The sequence below is a fragment of the Callospermophilus lateralis genome, chromosome 13, assembly GCF_048772815.1.
Source record: "Callospermophilus lateralis isolate mCalLat2 chromosome 13, mCalLat2.hap1, whole genome shotgun sequence".
In the NCBI taxonomy this organism is placed as follows: Eukaryota; Metazoa; Chordata; class Mammalia; order Rodentia; family Sciuridae; genus Callospermophilus; species Callospermophilus lateralis.
Genome location: NC_135317.1, coordinates 69,021,042 through 69,041,232, shown reverse-complemented (window position 1 = coordinate 69,041,232; position 20,191 = coordinate 69,021,042). Strand labels below are relative to the sequence as shown.

The 20,191-nt window shown below is 43.8% G+C and overlaps 1 protein-coding gene across 1 annotated transcript in view; it reads left to right on the top strand.

The window, feature by feature from the left end:
* Smyd2 (SET and MYND domain containing 2) overlaps nt 1-19,318 on the top strand; it is a 49,309-nt gene extending 29,991 nt beyond the window's left edge. The window contains exons 4-12 of the mRNA XM_076831426.1: nt 1,610-1,670; nt 2,378-2,502; nt 8,545-8,612; nt 11,106-11,208; nt 13,146-13,256; nt 14,157-14,277; nt 15,417-15,591; nt 17,573-17,681; nt 18,904-19,318. Of these exons, the coding sequence (XP_076687541.1) occupies nt 1,610-1,670; nt 2,378-2,502; nt 8,545-8,612; nt 11,106-11,208; nt 13,146-13,256; nt 14,157-14,277; nt 15,417-15,591; nt 17,573-17,681; nt 18,904-18,984 (954 nt within the window). The 3' untranslated portion in view covers nt 18,985-19,318. The remainder of the gene's footprint in view (nt 1-1,609; nt 1,671-2,377; nt 2,503-8,544; nt 8,613-11,105; nt 11,209-13,145; nt 13,257-14,156; nt 14,278-15,416; nt 15,592-17,572; nt 17,682-18,903) is intronic.
* Nucleotides 19,319-20,191: the final 873 nt, after the last annotated feature.

Genomic DNA, 20,191 nt, shown 5'->3' with positions numbered 1-20,191 from the left:
TGGTGTGAAGTTCAGGAGGCATGAATCCGTGGAAGTCTTTTCTCTGTGTTGATGGAGAAGTTGGTAGCAAGGCCTCAGTGTTGTTAATCTTTGAAGTCCAAAAATTTTATCCACCTCTTTCTTCCATATACCTTCTAGCACCTATCCCCGCTTAAAATTTGTCTATATTTTTTAGTCTAAACCAAGTGTGAATGCAGACATACATCTGTACCCAGGCTAGCATCCTGGGGTGTATAAACAGAACACTATGTTCAGCTTGGGTCATGTTACCAAAGGCCACATTGCTGATCAGAGTAACCAGAAACATTCAAGGGATGCCATGGACGGAGACCAGAAAATCAGAATTGTTTTCCCTGGAGGGGGCTAACTTTTGGGTCCTTAAGAACAATTGCCTTTAAATTTATGCAGAGTAGATGGTGGATAAAATGGGTTCAGGGAAATGTTCTGGCAGGCTGAGGTTCAGGGTAAATAAGCCATAAGATGGTATCGAATTGTGTGTATCTTCAGAGGCTTAGGAGACTGGTCTTCTGACTTACTGGTGTTATTTATAGTGTCATGTTAAGAATTCAGAAGAAGCTGGTCTGCTTTCCTGAATGAAAGGTTTCCCAGGCAAGATGACTTATTAGTCTTACAAAAGTGCATCCTCTGAATGGAAGATTTTGACTCCCAAAAAAGAACTATTGAAATGTTTTGACACCAGGAGGGGAGTCTGAATGCTATGATAAGTTTACACTAGTTTCATTCAACTTTTGTTATAATTACTACTACCACTAATAGTCTATTAAATGAAAAGTTACCTGACCGTCTTTTCATCTCTATAGGCCTTGATGATTAAAAAACCAGGCCATTTGTATTCTAGTAGCTTGCAAAGGATTAGGGGAGACAGGCTACCAAACTACCAAGGGGAAGCTTAACATGTTAACTAGGGAGGTGAGAGCGCCCTGCTAGACCACCTGTATCCCCAAACTGAATAGCCAGATTACAAAGAGGAGGCCTGGGGCCAGATCCAGAGCTCTGTGTTTGAACTCTTGTCAACACCAAGTTTATTCATGTTCTCAAAGCCTAGCGGGTTTACTATTGTTAGCTCCTCTTGGGGTGTCTAGAACAAAGACAGCAACACGTTTAAAGTGAATCTGGGCTCACAGATACAACCAAAAGTGTTCTTTTTGAAACACAGAATTCGAGATCATTTTAGCCTATGCTTAAAGAAAGTGTAAAATGGATGGGGGGTTTGATTTTGTTCCTTTTTAGAAGGAGAAATAATAAATAGGATGGTTTGCCTGTAGACTCAGCCCTTTTAAGTAAGGGCCCTAAAAAGTTGTTTTCTGGCCCTGTTCTTTCCCATAACAAGCATTTCTGAGCCTACTGTGTGCATAGTATCCTCAGGGTGTTGGAAACGCAGCAGACACTTCAGAAAGCTTTTTAAAAGAGCCCTTTGGATTTGGATGTTGGGCAAAGCACTCAGAGCCCAAGTGGTGGCTCCTTGGGTAGCTTTCTTTACTTCCTTAAAAAATATTGTTTTTCTTTATATTGGTGTAAAAGTGAAAGCACTACTTTTTTTACACTGGTTGTTAACATCTGTGTCTGTGATTTCTTCCCCAATTACTAGAAAATCCACCCAGAGAGAACACCTTCAGAGAAACTGTTAGCTGTGAAGGAGTTTGAATCACGTAAGTCTTTCTGTGACCGGCTAGGCAATTATTTTAGCCTCGAATTTAATGTAGATTAGATGGGATTGAAGCAAGAAAGAGGCTAGCTTCATCTCTTAGTAGGGATAGTGATTTTTAAATTATTTATATATTTATATAATATTAATAGTGATATTTAAATTATTTTGACTTGTGTGCTATTTTGAAAAGTGCTTTTAACCTTTTTTCTCTGAGTTGACAGGTTTATTAGGAAATAATTAAAGGGAGATAAGAAGTCATCAGATGAATTATTTCATCCCACGCCATGTCCTGCTGGCTCTCCCAGCATGCAAAGTATTTTTGGGTCTTTGCTGAATTGCAGTCTGTAAACCAGTGTTCTTACTGAAAGGCATTAAATCAGGGAGATCTGGTTGCTTGTCCCTGCCCAGGTTCCAAGGCTACTTGGGGGTCTTTGATCACACTAGGTTGGTTATCAGTCTTTACCACTTAGTCCTGACCCCACTGCTAATGGTCAGTTGAAATTTCATATCCTGAGTGACTTCCAATTGTTAGAACAAGAGAAGGAAGAAATGACATGCTGTTCTTTCCTTAGGTTTTGTCATTAGATCGAATGATAGGGAAAAATGTTGACATTTTGGATTTTACCCTTTCTTTTTCATGCTGTTTAGAGTAAGGAAACCCAGCAATAGTGTTTCCTCCAGTGTTAGTAATGGGCTTCTTACCCACAGATCTGGATAAGCTGGACAATGAGAAGAAGGATTTGATTCAGAGTGACATTGCTGCTCTCCATCAGTTCTACTCCAAGCACCTCGAGTTCCCCGACCACAGCAGCCTCGTAGTACTCTTTGCACAGGTAAGGATGCTGGGGTCAGGCAGTGCTTTGGCCCCTCCCTCTCTGAGTCCTGGCCCGAGCACGAACTCAGCAAGGCTGAAGTGAAATAGAACGTTGGCTTCCCTTGACAACAAGGCACTCGGCCCCTGGGTCCTACATTGTCACACCTCACTAGGTGACCTGAGCAGGCCAAGGTCCTCTCTGTGCTAACCCTCACTGAGTAGGGAGTAGAGGACATCCCCCTTGCCACTGCCTCACAAAGAGTTCATGAAAACAAAGGAGCTGCCAGTGCTCCAGTTTTCTAGCACATGTCCAGCTGTCTAATTCTGACACCGTTTTACTTTCCCGTTCTTCAATCTTCTATTTGATAGAAAATGTCCTTTTGTCTCCACTGGCGAAGGCTGTGCCGATAAAGCAGAGGTTTACAGATACCCCGAGAAGGGGGCCCTCTCGGATGCCTGGGCAGCCCCACTCGTCCAGTGCATGGAGTCTTTGCTGCAGGTTGCTTGAGGGTCTTGCTTAGAGAAGCACAGGTTTTCCAAGATCGGATATGAGAAACAAATCTAAGAGGCTTCCAGACAACAACACCTTGGAAGTGATTAAAGACTTGGACACGAGGCCATTGGAAAGGCTAAAGCTTGAACAGTGTTGGAACAAGAGGAGAAAGGGTGCCACCATCAGAATTTGGCAGGATGCAGTCTTCTCCTTGTTGCAAGGGGTGCCCTTCCTGGCCTGACTTGCTACACTGGGTTTCTCTTCCTCCTTAACCTTGTAGTTTTCTCTACATGTTGGACATTTCGTTCAAGGGAACCTTCCCATAGAAGGAAAGCCTGGAATGCTATTCTTGGGTGCAAGTGGCTACATCTGTTGCCAGAACCTTCAGTCTCTAGGTGTATGAAGAACCCTGGGGGCACCAACACGTTTTTGTCTTAGAATGAAATGTACATCACCTGTGTTCCCTTTGACCTAGTAATTCCATTTTCAGGAAGCAATCAGAGATTTGGTTAGAGATTGACCTGCACGTTGTTGGTTATGGGGTTCTTTTAAAGTAAAAGGAAGAAAGGACTGGAGGGAAGGAAGGAAAAGGAGAAAGGGAAAGGGAAAGGGGCCATCAGTCAGAGTGTGATTAAACAGATTGTGGTGTAGCCCCTGATTGAAGTAACATAGCCTTCAACACAACAAATAAATTGTGTTTGAAGACTGCCTGGAGATGTGGGAAATGCTGATGACACAGCACGACATGTAAAAGCAGGATGGAACGTGTGTAATGTGGAAACATCCCTGCGTGGAAGGACTGCATGAGGTCAGTTGGTTTCTTCTGAGGTGTGGGAAGTGTTTCTTTTTTTTTTCTTTTTTGAGGGGCTGGGGATTGAACCCAGGGTCTTGTGCATTCGAGGCAGGCATTCTAATAGGTGATTTTTCTGGATTTTCTACAATGAACATGTATAACTGAAAAAATACAAAGAAGAAAAAGGTTAAAAAGCACACTTCCTAGGACCTGACTTCCTTAACAAGACCCCTAAATCACAAGAATTAAAGTCAAGAATCAATAAATCGGATTCAAATTAAAAAGCTTCTTCATAGCAGAGGAAACAATCAATAACTTGAGGAGAGAGCCCATAGATTGGGAGAAAATCTTTACTACATGCATCTCCAATAAAGCATTAATCTCTAGGCTATCTAAAGAACTCAAAAAAATCAACACCAAAAAATCAAATAACCCAATCAATAAATGGACTAAGGAACTGAACTGACACTTCATAGAAAAAGAAATACAATTGATCGACAAATATATGAAAAAGTATTCAACATCTCTAGTAATTAGAGAAATGCAAATCAGAACTACTCTAAGATTTCATCTCACTTTGGTCAGAATTGCAATCATCAAGAATACATGCAACAATAAATGTTGGCAAAAATGTGGGAAAAAGGTACTCATACATTGCTGGTGGGACTGCAAATTGGTGCAACCGCTATGGAAAGCAGTATTGAGATTCCTCAGAAAACTTGGAATGGAACCACCATTTGACCTAGCTATCCCACTCCTTGGTTTATACCCAAAGGACTTAAAATCAGCATACTACAGTAATGTAACCACATCAGTGTTTATAGCCGCTCAATTCACAATAGCTAAACTATGGAACCAATGTAGGTGTCCTTTAATAGATGAATGTATAAAGAACATGTGGAATATATAGTCAATAGAATATTACTTAGCTTTAAAGAAGAATAAAATATGGCTTTTGCCAGTAATTGGATGGAGTTGGAGAATTTTGTGCTAAGCGACATAAGCCAATCCCAAAAAACCAAAGGCTGAATGTTTTCTCTAATATGTGGGTGCTAATTCACAATAAAGTTGGGGGGCACTAGAGAAGAATAGAGTTACCTTAAATTAGGTAGGGAGAAGTGGAGGGAAGGGAGGAGAAAGGATGTAGGGATAGGAAAAATAGTAGAATGAAACAGGCATTATTACTGTATGTATATATGTGACTGCATGACCAATGTGATTCTACAACATGTACCCTCAGAAAAATGAGACATGATATCCCATCTATGTATGATATATCAAAGTGCATAAATGTGTTTTACTGTCATGTATAACTAATTAAAATAAATTAAAAAAAACCTTACATGTAGAAAGAAAGGTCTTTCATTACTTTTACCCACTTCTGTGACCTGAAGAACCACTGTTAATAATTCAGTGAATTATTTTAATAGACTTTGTTTATGTAGATATATTTCACTCTGTAACTGTCATAATCAGAAAAAAAAAGGTTATTCCTTATAGGATAAATAATCAATTGAAGTTATGAGATAGAAGTAATTAAAAACCTTTCTGATTTTCACATTATCCTAATTTATACCATATTTTGGTAAGCATCCTAAGATGGAGGATTGGGGCAACAGTGGAAAGTTGAAGAATTGACATCTCTTAAATTTTTTGAGAAACTAGATTTGTGATTTTTTTTTTTTTAAATAAGACATGCATGTCTGTATGAGAAAGCAGAGCATTGAAATAGATCATCTCTTAAGCTGGGAAAAAAGATAACTTTTCCCCTTAACACAGTCATACATGTTGATGTGACTTGTCCGTATGAAAGTGATACTTTCATAACAAAGTAAAAGCACTTGCTCTCACAAGTACAGGTATATTTGTGGTGGAAATGAGTCAGTCTTTGGACTCGGAAACACAGGGCATTTATGTGCCTAAGAGAAAAATACACTCACACAAAACTGTAGTAATTCATTTCTTTTTAGACTTTATATTTATCAAATTATAGTATTCATTCTAAGATCGTATGGATACACACAAACATGCACACATCATTTTCATATGGAAATTTGAAAAGGTGCATTCAGTATCCCAAGCAAAAATGAGAAGTGCAGCTCCCTCCCCATGCCACCCTGGTCCTGTGCCTCAGCGAATGTCTGCTGTCTCAGCTTCAGAGCCCTTCCTCAGAGGAGACTGCTGGGGATTAAGTGGCACCCCAGCAGCAGCTGGTAGCCAAAGGTGACTGCGCTCCTTCAACAGCATATTCGAAGTGTGTTTTAATCACTGGGAATGTATACGTGGTTGGGAAGTGTATTTTTGGTGTGTAGCCTACATCTGTTCTAAATGCTAATTATGAAAATAGCTTTAGCAAGGCACTTATGCCTGATTTGACTTGAGGAAAAAAGGACTGTGGCCCATATATCTTTCTCGATGTGCAAGTACACTTTTCTTCTCTAGGGATATCTCAGAAGGGAGGGAAAGCTGGCAGGAAAATTGCTATGCAGTTTGGCTTAAACACTATCACCGCCTCCCCAAGAGCCTCTGAAGAATCACCCTCACTCTTCCCCAGTACGGGGAGCAAGGGCCGGGAATAAAGCAAGTGATGGTTCGGATGGTTCAGCCTGAAGGAACCCAGAGTTGTAGGCTGGTCCAGCTGGGCTTGCTGCAGAGGAGGGGATTAAAAAGCAGAGGAGCATGGGCTGGGGATGTGGCTCAAGCAGTAGCGTGCTCACCTGGCATGCGTGTGGCCCGGGTTCGATCCTCAGCACCACATACAAACAAAGATGTTGTGTCTGCCAATAACTAAAAATAAATATTAAAAACTTTCTCTCTCTCTCTCTCTCTCCCCCCCCCTCTCACTCTCTCTTTAAAAAAAAAAAAAAAAAAAAAAAAAAACATTTAAAAAAAAAAAAAGCAGAGGAGCAAAAATCCCATCATCCAAGGTGGTCAGGGCCTATCTGTCTCTGGATTCATTTTTGATAATTCTTGCTAAATTCTCTTATTGATTCTGCAAAAAGCTATTGTCATTGTGGGTGCCGGACCTTGTCTAGTGTGAGACTGTGTAGGTCATTTTAGTACCTAGCCAATAAAGTGCTGGACACATGGTTCATACTCTAATGGATTAATTTTGTTGAATGAATTAAAATCCTAACTTACTTCTACTTAGTGTTGGTTGATAGTCATTGGTAATGGTCATTGAGTAATGTCCCATGACAGACTTGGTCAGGATACTTGGAATTGGCACACAAAAATATAGTATGCTAAGTAATCTACTTAGAAGGGCCCAACCCCTGGGGATTACAAAGGCTATTATTTTATAACCTGTAGTGCCTTCCCATCTCCCATTTTTTTTTCTCTCTTTTGGTAAATAAATGAAACCTGTCACTGCCCTTACTTGAGTGTGTACCACAGTTTCCAAGCCTTTGCCAGTGGCCCTTTTGCTTTAAGTGAAAGAGCTCCATTAATATTTGAGAAAGCCATCCGCTTTTAGAAGAAACATGGTAGAGTGTGATGAAGCCAGGCTTTGCAGTCAGACTGGTCTGAATTCTGACTCCTGACATGCTACTTACTATTTCATGTCCTTGAACAAGTCATTTAGCCCAAACCCCCCCCATCCAGCCTCAGTTTTCACATCTGTAAAATGGATTGCTATAATAATGCAAGAGTTGCTGTGGATTTATGAAGTGTTAGATCTGCAGTATCTAACCTGGAGTATGTGCTCACTGAGTCTGACTCGGTGAGACTCAGTGCTGTTTTTACAAGCTCTTCTGCTGATCTGAGATGTTGCAGTGCAGGTATGCAAGGGTGAAGTCGTTGAGCATGCAGGTCTCACAGCATCAGCAGGAGTCTGGGCCTTTACCAAAGCTCACTTTGTGACTGTAGACCAGCTAGTGCTCTTCCCAGACCTCAGATTCATCTTTTAGAAAGTGAAGTGGCTCAGTTCCCTTCCAGCTGTGAAATTTTAGATATGTATGGAGAACATCCACTGAGTTGTCTCCCAAGAGACTGTGTGTCCGAGGAGGCCTCAGATTTTTGGTGATTTCTATTTCTATGCATAGTACCTTGCACATTGAGCCTCTCGATAAGCATCTGTGGAAAGAATGAATTTATACAATCTGGAAATTGGCATGTGGAGTCCATTTTCAGCCTGCTCATTCTGAGATCTTCAGAATGGTGAGAGTTGCCTTGGACATGTTGGTTGAACATTTCTTTTCAGGGATGAGAAGGTGACCAGTGGTTGATTTGGCTGAGACATGAAAGGCAAGGCCTCAATTCTCTTGGCTCCTGACCCTTGGTCCCTCTGCCTGTCAAAGGGAGGGACAGCAATTCTATTAGAAGAATAAAGCCTTTTGCAGATACTTTCTCACCTTCTAAGATAGGCCCTGGATTAAGTGGTTTCTTTTTTTAAGAGCAAAGGACTTGGCAAGGAGCTCTACATCACACCAAAAAGCTGTGGCTTAATTAGAATTAGACCAAGTACCCTGGCTCCCCTGCTAATATGCAGACTGTAGTCTGCAGCCACAGGAGTCCGTCCACTGTGTGCAGGCCGGTGCACGGGTGGGTGCACGAAGAGTTAGTCAACCCCCACCAGTTCTGCTTTTATTTGTTTACACATGGGACTGCTGAGTAAATTTTTTTGAACAAAGGTTGCCCTGGCTAAAAGGTTTTAAAACCACTAAACTGGAACACCTTCACAGTTAATTTGTTAAAAGTCAAAATTAAAGAAATGATCCCTAAAGCTTGAGGGAAGCTTTAGCTCGTTTTTTTCTGTCTCCCCCTTTTCACTACAGGTTAACTGTAATGGCTTCACAATTGAAGATGAAGAGCTTTCTCATTTGGGATCTGCGATATTTCCTGAGTAGGTTGAGTCTGACTTCTTTTCTTTTCTTTGTACTTATTTAACACTAATTTAAATTTTTTAAGAATTTTTATATAACCCACCTAACTGCATGTGGCAGACATGAAACTCCAAGTGAATTAAGACAGCTTTTTAATCTGCCAGGTTTCAAAATATTTCCCCTACACTTAAGGATCTGAAGGTAGTAGTTAGGAGAACAGTTGCTTGTTAAGTCCTGCTAAGCAGAGAGCTATTATTAAAAGAATATTTTACAGTGTGCATGGAAGGAGCAGCCCATGCCCTGCTGAGAAATTTGCTTTCTGCACGTGTATGCTGTGGAAATCTTTGGGTTTCTTAAACTCAAAGTGAAACATTAATTTCTAAACAAAAAATTGGCCACAGACTTATGTAGCAAATACACAGACTTCTTGTTTCAACTGTCTTTTTTGAAAAATACCAATAAAAAAACAGCACAGTTTGGAGAGAGACTCAGCTAAAGTAGTGAACTAGAGAAAAAATTCGAAGAGCTGTCAGATTTTTCTCTATATCTCAGGAGTAATTTAAGAAAGGCTAGCCAGTTGACAAATGAAGATCTTTATAGCTCTGACTGTAATGGATGCCAAGATTGGCTTTGCCCTTGTCCTGATGGAATGGGTATTTCCAAAATAACTCAGTGCCCTGAAATTCACAGATGAAGTTGGGGGAGCCTTCCTGTATACCTTCTGTCTGAGTTAATCCCCATTGTAGATTACGTCCAGCTAAGAGGAGGTTGCTCGCTACATACCATAGGGGCCTTGGTTACCTTAACATGTGTGGAAACCCCTAACACTATGTACTGGCCGAGGGTGCTATTTTTACTCTTGGAATGTGTGTGTAGCTGCCAGGCTTCATTCACCAAGTGGGTCAGAAGGAGAAGAATCCGTACAGGTCTGCATCTCCTGAGCACCTGTCACAGGCTTGTTAAAACCAGAGATACAGAAAGTTTCCTCATGATGGTACTGTTCCTGAGACCAGCCTAAGCAGTTTGAATTGTGATCATAAGGAAAGAGATGTATTTTGGGAGAGATTCTTTTTAGCCTTTTGCTCTTGGGAAAAGGAAGAGAGAGAGAAGGGGCATTGGACTCTGTGGAAGAGGTGTATTACAGCAACTTCGGTTAATCACATGGTCTCTGCAGGGTTGTTGTGCCCAGTATCTTAAAGAGGAGGCTAAGAGGAAGTGGTGGTGTCTAGGTATCACCCTCTTCCCCCAGTGATGATCCAGAACAGGACTTACTTTAGGCCCCCTGCCTTAGTGAGGTTCTCCCACCTTCTTACAAAGATACCCAGAGGTCTATTGAAATAAGGAATTACTTAACACTTCTGCAAGGAGATTTTAGAAATCGTTAGGTAACCACCCTTTTGGTGCCTTTGTTTATCAGATTTCCTGGGCCCTGGTTCCCTGTGCATCACTTGTCAGGAAGCTGGGTGGGCTGTGGTGCAGGGAAGAAGTATTCCACCCCGCCCCCAAGACTAGACTACAAGACCAGAACCTGCTACCTGTGTGTCCCAGGCACAAGCCTAGCTACACACTTTACGCAGACCTCTAGCAGAGGACGGCCACACCCAACCTGGACACAGCACACCCTTGAGCATATTCTCATCAATCTTGGCGACCCCTTTCCTTTTTTGTATTCTTGGGGCAGGCAGGAGAGGGGTTCTGGTCACCAAAGATTAGGCATGTGGCACTGGCCATCAGAACAGTGATACATACATATGTAGGAGTGTGAGCCCCAGTTTCTGGGCAGTTTTAATTGGGGGAAAAATCCCCTTGGGCAGAAATCATATCGGCATTGTGATTTCAAAGGCAGCATTTTCAGAGATCAAGCACTCTTTCCCTGTAGTTTAGAAATTTCTGTTCTCAGAACTTTGACCTTGATATAATCAGAAAGCTCAAAGCCCCTCGCATAGGCGAATCTCTCTCCTTCTCGTTGTCCCTGAAAAGCAGACAGTGAGCAGCAGGAGCAGTAATGTCCCAATTTTCCAGATGAGGAAATTGAGGTGCAGAGAGACTCAAATGGACTTCTCCGCAGCTTCAGGAGCCACAAGCCCTCCCTCATGCAGGCTTCTGGTATTTCTTGGCATCTTAAGGAAATGTGAGAAATGATCCATTTGGACAAAAAGCCACTTGGAAACAATCACTCATTTGTCTTGTATATAATATAGCTGAAGGTATTGCGTTTTGGTCCCACATCTACCAGGAAGGAATATTTATGGCATTTTTAAAAATTGTGTTTAACCTAGATAGCAGTGTTTTGATATGTGGGTTTCACTTTTCAATATAGAGTTTAAGATTTTAAATATTATTATAAATGCATACAGGACAACTTTTTAGAGTAGTCTAAGCTGGCTTTTACATATCTTTGTTGTTTTACAAAGACTCGTTTCCTCTAACTCAGCAAATAAGTGGCCAAGGAGTTACTGAAACTGTGCTGTCTGTGCTGTTCACAAAACTGGGGTTTCTCTTCTGGTTGACAGTGTTGCGTTGATGAATCATAGCTGTTGCCCCAATGTCATTGTGACCTACAAGGGGACCCTGGCGGAAGTAAGAGCTGTGCAGGAAATCAGTCCTGGAGAAGAGGTATGTGGCCACAGGTAGCTGTGACAGTGGGCTTACACAGTTGTTCTAAAAGGCAGTGCAGACGAAGCCGGGCAGTGAGGGGGAGGTACTGTTGGAGTGATTCCAGCATTAAACTGCCAGTGTGAGCACTGGTAGAGGCACCACCAGCCCTTCCCTCCCCTAGCGTAGGGACTGGGAAACAGCAGGTCTCTGTCACCTGCTCACTTATCCCTTCTCCCTTTCCCAGACTTCTCACCTGGAAAAGGCTGGCCTAGTGGATGGCTGTGCAAATTTTCTGTGCTCTTTAAGTAGCTCCCTAGCAGGTCATATGAACTTTTAGGCACTGTGATCACATATTTGAATTTCAATTTCTGTTTAATTTGTAATGCTATTTTTTTTTTGTAATGCTATTTTATGGACATTTTAAATATAATTATTGGGGTGCTAAATGAGAAATGCTTAGATTTCTTTGAAAGGTATTAACTAGTTCTCAGGTAGATGAGGAATTGGTGCCCAGTATATAGATTGGCCCCTCTACCCCCTGCTGAGCCTGTTGTGACAAGGGTGTCCTATTCAGGGCCAGGCTGTCTAGGTTTACAGATGTCTGATGGAGGCATCCTAGATTCCTCCTTGTTAAAACATAGTTGCAGTGGGTCAGAGTACAACTGTTGGGCCCCAGAGCTCCTGTAGGCTGACTGGAGGGACAAGGGGTTTGTCTCTTAGACAGGCTCAGCTTGAGCCATGAACAGTGACACTGGAGTGGCCTTTGTCGCCATCTCCTGGAACCTTCTGTTGGTTGCACTGTGCCCATCAGTCATTTCTAAGAAAATCAGGCCAACTGTTGCCGTGTGTGGCAAGGCAGGGCCGGCCACGGTTTCTGTCGCCCCGCAAGGTCTCACAGATCTTAAATGCAGTAACTTCATTTGGGGAATTCACTACTTTGGGGGTTTCTTGCCCTTCAGAGAGGAAGGAATCCATTCCTCAGTATCAGAATGAGCCGTGTGTCCAGTCCTGTTCTTTGGCTGGAGAGCTTGGCTGCCCCTGCTGCACCTAGCCCTGTGCTGCTCCCCCGCTGCTTGCCTGGCAGTGCCTGAGGTCACTGGCACACTGGCGGCTTTGAGAAATCCATCTGTTCAGGCAGACATTTGCCTGATTGTGTGGGATGAGCAGCCAGTGCCGTCCCAGTGAGTAGATAATGGACATCTCAGTGCTGGCCCTCTCCATATGCTCCAAGTCTTAGTTATGGACCCTGTTACGAAAAAGCAAGGACAGAACAACCCTGTGAGCCCAGAGGTAAGACTGTCCACTTCAGGATCAGGAACTGCCTGCTGGCTGAGGCCACCGCAGGTGGTGTCCTGAAAGCTTGTGTTTTCCCTGCCCTGACTTCTGAGACCACCAGAGCCACAGGTGTCAGGCTCTAGAGCTGTGCCTCTTGCTCTGTAGCCTTCTGATGTCAGGAGAAAAGGTGAACTTAGCAGGACGTGTGTGTTCCCTCTCCCCCCTGTGTGCACCCAGCAGTACCAGCAGCATCACCCAAGCATGCCAGGTCATGAAATAAAAGAGGCCAAACAAAGGCCAGGCAGAGACCACACAGGCCCAAACCCAGGGATGAGTCGACTCTTAGCCCAGTGGGGCCATGGCTTCTGTCCATGAGACTAAGGACACACCCACAGTCTGCTCTCTTTGGTGAAGAACAAGTAGGCAGGGAACCTTTCAGCCCTCCAAGTTGTGGTTTAGGAGCTCGGATTCTGTAGATACTCTACACCGTGAGGAGCTGGACATGTTAGGTGGCTAGAGTTTCAGAAATCAGTGCCTTAAGGTAAACAGCAGGTTCCTCAGTGGTGGCCCTCCTTATCCTCTGTCCCTGCAGTACTACTTCAGGTGTCCACAGAGCTATGAGAGTGGTATGGTTGACTTTCTCTGTGGCAGATTGGAGCTTGACCTTCTTGGCCCCTTAGGTATTTACCAGCTATATCGACCTCCTGTACCCAACAGAAGACAGAAATGATCGGCTGAGAGATTCTTACTTTTTTACCTGTGAGTGCCAGGAGTGCACCACGAAAGACAAGGTATGTCACTGATTGGTCAAGGGCTGGGACTTGTGCTCTGGCTTGGGACCTCTGCTGTGGATGAGCTCCCCTGTCTTCCGGGCAGATTTCCTCCTGTGGTGTTTTTGACCCTTTTGACCCACCTTACCAGACAGCCAGAGGGAATTCCAGTCAGACCAGGTCTCTTTTGAGACCTGTTCCCCAAAGTTGATGAACACATTTCCATTCACTGTACAAATAAGAGAAGGATCTGCCAGATGCCTGTGTCTTGAAAATGACTGTTCAAAAGAGAGGAGGGAAGAGAGCAGGTGAGACTCCGGTCCAAGCTCTCCCACCTTCTCATGGAGTTCATGGGATTTACCCCTGCTCTGCCCAGGTTTGGTTTTGTCAGTGCCACCCCTCCTTACTCTCGTCTCTTGATGCATTGTTAGGTGAACACACATCTGCCCATAGCAGACACATTCTTTGTTTCCTACCTAGGGAAAATCATCTAGCAAATCAAGATTTTTGTTTTTATAAAAAGGTAATTGAGTGCCAGGCAAGCTCCTGTAATGCCTATAATCTCAGCTACTCTAGAAGCTCAGGCAGGAGGATCACAAGTTTGAGGATAGCCTGTACAATTTACTGAGACCCTTTCTCAAAATAAAGCCTGCTGGGATGTAGCTCAGTGGTAGAGCATCTCTGGGTTTAGTCTCCAATAATACACGCGCGCACATACACACACATACTCATGGGTGTGTGCTCGAGAAGGTAATGGCTTATTGAATCTGCCTCTTAGATATTGTCCAGTTTCCTCCTTTTCTGCTGTAACTTTAGAATGGGCAAGTCCTGCCTCTGCGTGGGAATATGTATTGAGAGGTTTCCTTATCCGTATGGTTTCCATGGGAGGTAAAGCCTCGCACTTGTGGACGTTTCCCTCAGGATACAGCCAAGGTGGAAATCCGCAAGCTCAGCGACCCCCCAAAAGCAGAAGCCATCCGTGACATGGTCAGATACGCGCGCAACGTCATTGAGGAATTCCGGAGGGCCAAGCACTACAAATATATCCTTTACAACTGTGCGGGCAGCTTACTGTCCCTCGCTGATGAGAAGTGGCAGGAAGTTGGCAAGAGGGAGCAGGAGGAGGTGTATTTGAGATTCTGGATATTGAAGGAGGCCTGCCTCTTGGTGATGTGTGAAGATGTATTGACCATCCATGACATGGCGTCAACTTTGTCATGCGTCACTGTGCTGTTCTTATTTCTCCATACTTGACTCCTTTGGTCAGGAGCTGCTATTGCAGAAGACTGGGGAGCCATCCTTGGCAGGGTCTGTTTTGCTGGGTATTGTGCCTTGGGTAGAGCAGTGTCAAGAGTCTTTGATTACTTAAACTCCTCCCAGGGGCACCGAGTAGGGCTGTTGCCACATAGCAGATGAGGTGGCAGTCTTGTAGGTGCCAAGTAGCAACTTGCCCAGGGGACACGGCTGATGGTGACACACCTAAGTTCCCAAAGCCTTGCTGATTACCAGAATCCGTGTTCTCAACCACTGCATTATAGCATTTTGGGGGGGATTTGAAAAGTGATTAGATTTATACCCCCAGAGGGCAGACCTTAAAACTGGTGAGAGGAAATTGTGGAAAGCTGTGTTGTTTCTCAGCATAAGAATCTTGAAAGTAGAGGGTGTAGCTAGGTGGTGGTGTGTAGGTTTACTACATGAGCAGTTTGGGGTTCAGTACCCAGCACCAGAAAAAACCCCACACCTTGTCATGGTGGGTACAACTTCATTAAAAAGGCTGCAGCTAAAGTGCTCAGGGTTTCAGTTTGGTTGAGAATTTGAATTTAATGAAAAGACTGAGAACTGATTCTAATCAACATTGTTTATATCAGAGCTGAGGGTCGGTACACTATGGCTGAAATTTCTTTCCTAGTTTATTTTTTAGAGAAAAATATAATTCCTTTCTCTTTTGTTTGGCTTTCTGTAATTTATTGAACTCAGGCCTTGCACACGCTAAATAAGCCCTTAGCCACTGAGCTATGCCCCAGCCCTGTAACTTATTTTTTTCAGGTGGTGAGGGAAAGCATGGAGTGTACTAAAATAACTCCTTGAATACTGCCTGGGGAAGGACAGGGCAGCACCCACTGGTCAGCCCCTCCTGCTGTTTACCCCCACTTCCCAGTCATTTCCTTGACACCACAGCACCCCCTAGTGAGCTGCTGGAGATCTGCGAGCTCAGCCAGGAGAAGATGAGCTCCGTTTTTGAGGATAGTAATGTATATATGTTGCACATGATGTACCAGGCCATGGGGGTCTGCTTGTACATGCAGGACTGGGAAGGAGCCCTGAGATACGGTCAGAAGATCATTAAGCCCTACAGGTAATTGCAATGGCTACTTCGATTATCCTAGCATGGAGTGGGATTGGGTTGTTTCAAGGGCACAGGGTGGCTGTTTCATCTTCCTGTCCTGTGTTATAATACACCTAGAATGGCTGCTGCTTCTCTGTAACCACACCTAGAGGTGCAGATGCAGGTGCAGCTGCTTCACTGACCCTGGCCCGCTCCCTGCTCCCAAGGAGGCAGATTAAAGTTAGGCAGGGGAGAGAGTAAAATCCCTCTTCAGTCCCATTCAGGACCTATATTCATAATAGATAGTTGAAAGTAGTATTAAAAAGTATTAAAAAGCACCAGTTTGCCTCTGTACCCCTTCCAAAGTAGATGGCCCTTATGAAGTGGAATTGTTGGTCTTCAAACTCTGCTTTTTCATCACTTCTCACAACTTCTCTTTTTGCCTTTTCAAGTTGCAGTCTCACTTTGCATATGGGAAAACTGGACTAGCATGTTGTCTGTGGTCATTTAATGCTTCCCTCACAGGTTTGAAGAAAGCAAGTTGGGTTTTATTTTGTAGTAGTAATACTTAAGCCACAGGGAAATGTCCTGTCCCTAGGGGGTTATTAAACTTCAAAGTATGTGACAGATGGAAGTAGTGGCATTGTCATCTGTCTCTGACTGGGATGGGCTGGATCTGATTGCTGGAGGGCTCCCCAAAGACCTAGACATTATGCCATTTATAAGATCTGCCTAAGATCACATAGATCAAAATCTCTGGGCATTAAACCAGAAAATACCTGTTTCCCAAAAGCACCCCAGGTGTTTTTCATGAGTTTGAGAAGCCCTCAGTACCCGCTCAAGCTGTAAGATTGGGGACTGTAAAGCTTGTGTCTGGTTTGAATTTGTACGGATTCTTCCATCCACTTACCCCACTGTGCTGTGAGTAGCCAGCAGGGGGAGCGCAAGGGGAAGCCAGTCCTTAAAGTCTTAGAAACAATTTATTGGATTAGAAATAATCTCAACCTTCCCTTCCTCCTGGTGTGGGTAAGAAGTCCTCTCCTCTCATGCACACCTCTTCCTCCTGGTGTGGGTAAGAAATCCTCTCCGATCATGCACATCTCTTTTGAGAAAGCAACAGCAGACTTGAGATTGTTCTCAGCTTTGTGATTGTTCTTCCAGCAGGGCCTTGCTGTGCTGGACCTTTTCTTGGCTTAACCTCTCCTGGAGGCCCAGCTCTGCCCTGAGGGCTGCTGGTCCCAGGACTGCCTCCAGGCGGCAAGCTGTCTCCTACCGGGGCATTCAGCTGGACATAGTTTCTGGGTAGACTGGGTGAAATAGACTACGTGTAAATAAGCACCTCTTAAACACTGTCACCTGCAAACTGCCTCCTACGCCCTGTTCCCAGGGCAATGGCTCTTTCCTACACAGACTCCAACAGTCAGCCCTCTTCTCAAACCAGAGAGTACCTTCTGGATACAAAACCCTGTGCTAGACAATAGTGAAGAAATGCCTAGAAGAAATGGGAGGTCTTTGCTTACTCCAGAGGGCTTATATTTTTGCTAAACCAATTTACCGAGTGTAGCAGAAAGATGGGGTCTTAGTACACTCGCACACACAGTGTCTTTTATCTTTCTAATGGGAGAGGACAGAACCGATTGCTGCCCTTATCATAAATGGGGCATTTAATTTAGAAAATGTTTTCCCAGAGCCTTGCTTTGGGTATACCAGGAGTAGGAAAATCTGGACCAAGATTGAATGTTGGATTCACAAATATTTATGTGTAGGGTTTCTCTAGTGGTTTTGATGTAGCTTTTTCAAAATGCAAAAACTGCAAAAAGTAGCTAGCCTCTGTAATGAGGCGGTGGTATCAACCCATCCAAGCCCTGCCCATAGCCCAGCAGGATATGGAGCAACCCTCCGCCATGGAATACTGGGTCTCAAGCTCAGGGGCCACAGGTTTTCTGTACCCAGTCCATGGTCCTCTGTGCAGCGCTGACGAGGCGGCCTGTTGTCTCTCCCTTTCTTCCAGTAAGCACTATCCCTTGTACTCCCTCAACGTGGCCTCCATGTGGTTGAAGCTGGGAAGACTGTACATGGGCCTGGAAAACAAAGCTGCCGGAGAGAAAGCCCTGAAGAAGGTATGTGTGGGACTCAAGGTCAGGAGTCCAGTGGCTGGGAGGCCTCCTTAATGGAGAAGCAGCTCCTGACCCCCTTCAGCCACAGGCTCAGGGGTGTGTTCAGCAGGTGGGGGGCGGGGGTAGGTGCACAGCAGGAGGGGCTGGCTGAGATCATAGGCCCAGCCTGAGGACATGGCTGAGGAGGAGGGATACTACCCACCCCTTGGGAAGCTCTGGAAGTAGAAAGGCCACCAATTGGGCTAGGAGACAGTGGCAAGGAATTCTCCATTTGTCCCTTTAGGATTCAAAATAAGATGCCTGATGATGCATTTGCAGTTTCTAAAATGCACTCCATCATCATTCTTCCAGTACCAGTTAAACACTAGGACCCTTATGTGTTATTTCTCTTTTAATCATCATAAAAATGAGACAGGCTTTCCTGATGAAGGAAGTAAGGTTCAAGTGGCTGTAAGGAGCCTGGGTACGTGGCGGGGCCTTCCTTCAAATAGGGGTCTTTGAGTTGAGAGCTTTAGTCCCTCCCAGTCATGCCAGGACCAGGGGTGGTGGGAGACTGGACTTGGGAGGCAGTTCCTCTTAGTGTGATGGCTCTTCTGGCCTCCCCTTACAGTAGCTCAGAAACATACTCCTGGGTATTGATTCTCCTCGTTCTTTATGTGGAGAACAGCACAGTGTAATTTGAGAAACAGTCCGTTTGCTCCTTCCTGTAAGAGACTGTTTATAATTGTTGTGGTCACAAACTAGGCCTGGAGGCCTAATTCTCCACATTCCCAATGGACTATTCAGGGAAATGGGCTAAGGCCTCACATCACAAATTGAAGGGTCAGGGCACAGCCAGGACGGAACTGTGAATCAAACGAAAAATTTTCTTTAGACTATGGATTTTTGTCATCTTGTTTATTGACTTAATGAGGATGAAGGAAAATTATCCAGTTAGGTCATAATTGGAAAGTGTTGACAGTTATAGAAATACCTAGAATATTGGAACAAAAGAATTTCATGAAAACAGTTTCTCTACATCATTTCTCCAGCTACTACCCTTCATATTTTTTTCTCATTTTTTTGTAAGAAACTAGACTGTGGAGGAGAACAAAAGCTCTGGAAGCCAGTTTGCCTTCCATCCCTTAAAGCAGAGAAGTCCTCCTCGAATTCCAGTTCCCCTGGGCGGAGGTATGAGGAACTGGCTTCGAAGCTCTCATCTATTCTTTGTCTCACTCTTTCCTAGGCCATTGCAATCATGGAAGTAGCTCATGGCAAAGATCATCCATATATTTCTGAGATAAAACAAGAAATTGAAAGCCACTGAAATTTCATCATTTCAGTTTTCATTCAGAAACCTTAAAGGATTTGAATATTTCAGATCTTATGCACCACTCCAGCATTTCTATAAACTAATTGGAATGAGAACACTTCTTGCACTTAAACCTTGCACATGCCATACTTTGAGGGTATTCTTGATAGTTCACCATAATATTAATTTTGAATGCTTTCTTTTTTCTAAGAGGTAATGGCATGGTTTCATATAATATATACCGTGGACACACCGAGTTTTTAAAAATGCATTTATTTTTCCCTTCATGCCTATTGTAACATCCTGAACAAATTTGACTGATGTAAGAGAATAAAGATAGAGTACTCGAGGTTTGTGTTTGCCTCTGTCTATGGGGAGGATTTCCAAGGGTGGGAGCTTGGTCTATAGTGGAAGTGATACTTATTCTCCATCGTTCAGTGCACCTAGGTCTCCTCCCCAGAGGTGGGGTCAGGCAGCCCCTTTTTCTGCAGTTTGAATCGTCTCTCTGGTATCTTACATGCTTAGAGCATGCATTACTTTCTTGGCCTTTTTTTTTTTTTCCCCCCACACTGTCTGAAAGCAGTTTCCATCTCTCATTCCATTAACTGTTCTGTGCAGTACTCTCCTTTTTTGGAAAGCCTCCAGAGTAAGCTTGAGATGGAAAAAAAATTTTTTTCCTTACCAACTCTGTGTTGTGAGCAAACACTGATCTCTACCCACACAGCCAGCAGGAATCCAACTTTTTGCAGCTTAAAGCCTAGACAGCAGAATCCTAGGGAATTGTTTGTTAGCAACCATGGCACTAAAGGACACAGCAAGCACTCCTAAGTACAGGGATGTTTCTCAAGAAAAGTGTCTTGGCCAGGCGCAGTGGCACATGCCTGTAATCCCAGCAGCTTGGGAGACTGAGGTAGGAGAATCATAAGTTCAAAGCCAGTCTCAGTAATTTAGCAAGATCATGTCTCAAAATAAGAACATAAAAAGGGATGGGGATATGGCTCAGTGGTTAAGCACCCTGTTCACTCCCTGATATTAGGGGAAAAAAAAAAAGTGTTTTACAGCCCAAAGAGAAGCACTTCCGCATTGGTTAAAAAATAAGCAAAGTCTGGTGGTGCTGACACTTGATTATCTTTCATAATCATGATCTGAATACAGCTCAAATGGTGGTAGATCTGCTATGGTTTCTTCCCTTCCTTGTCCATACAGACCTTTCAGTTTGTTG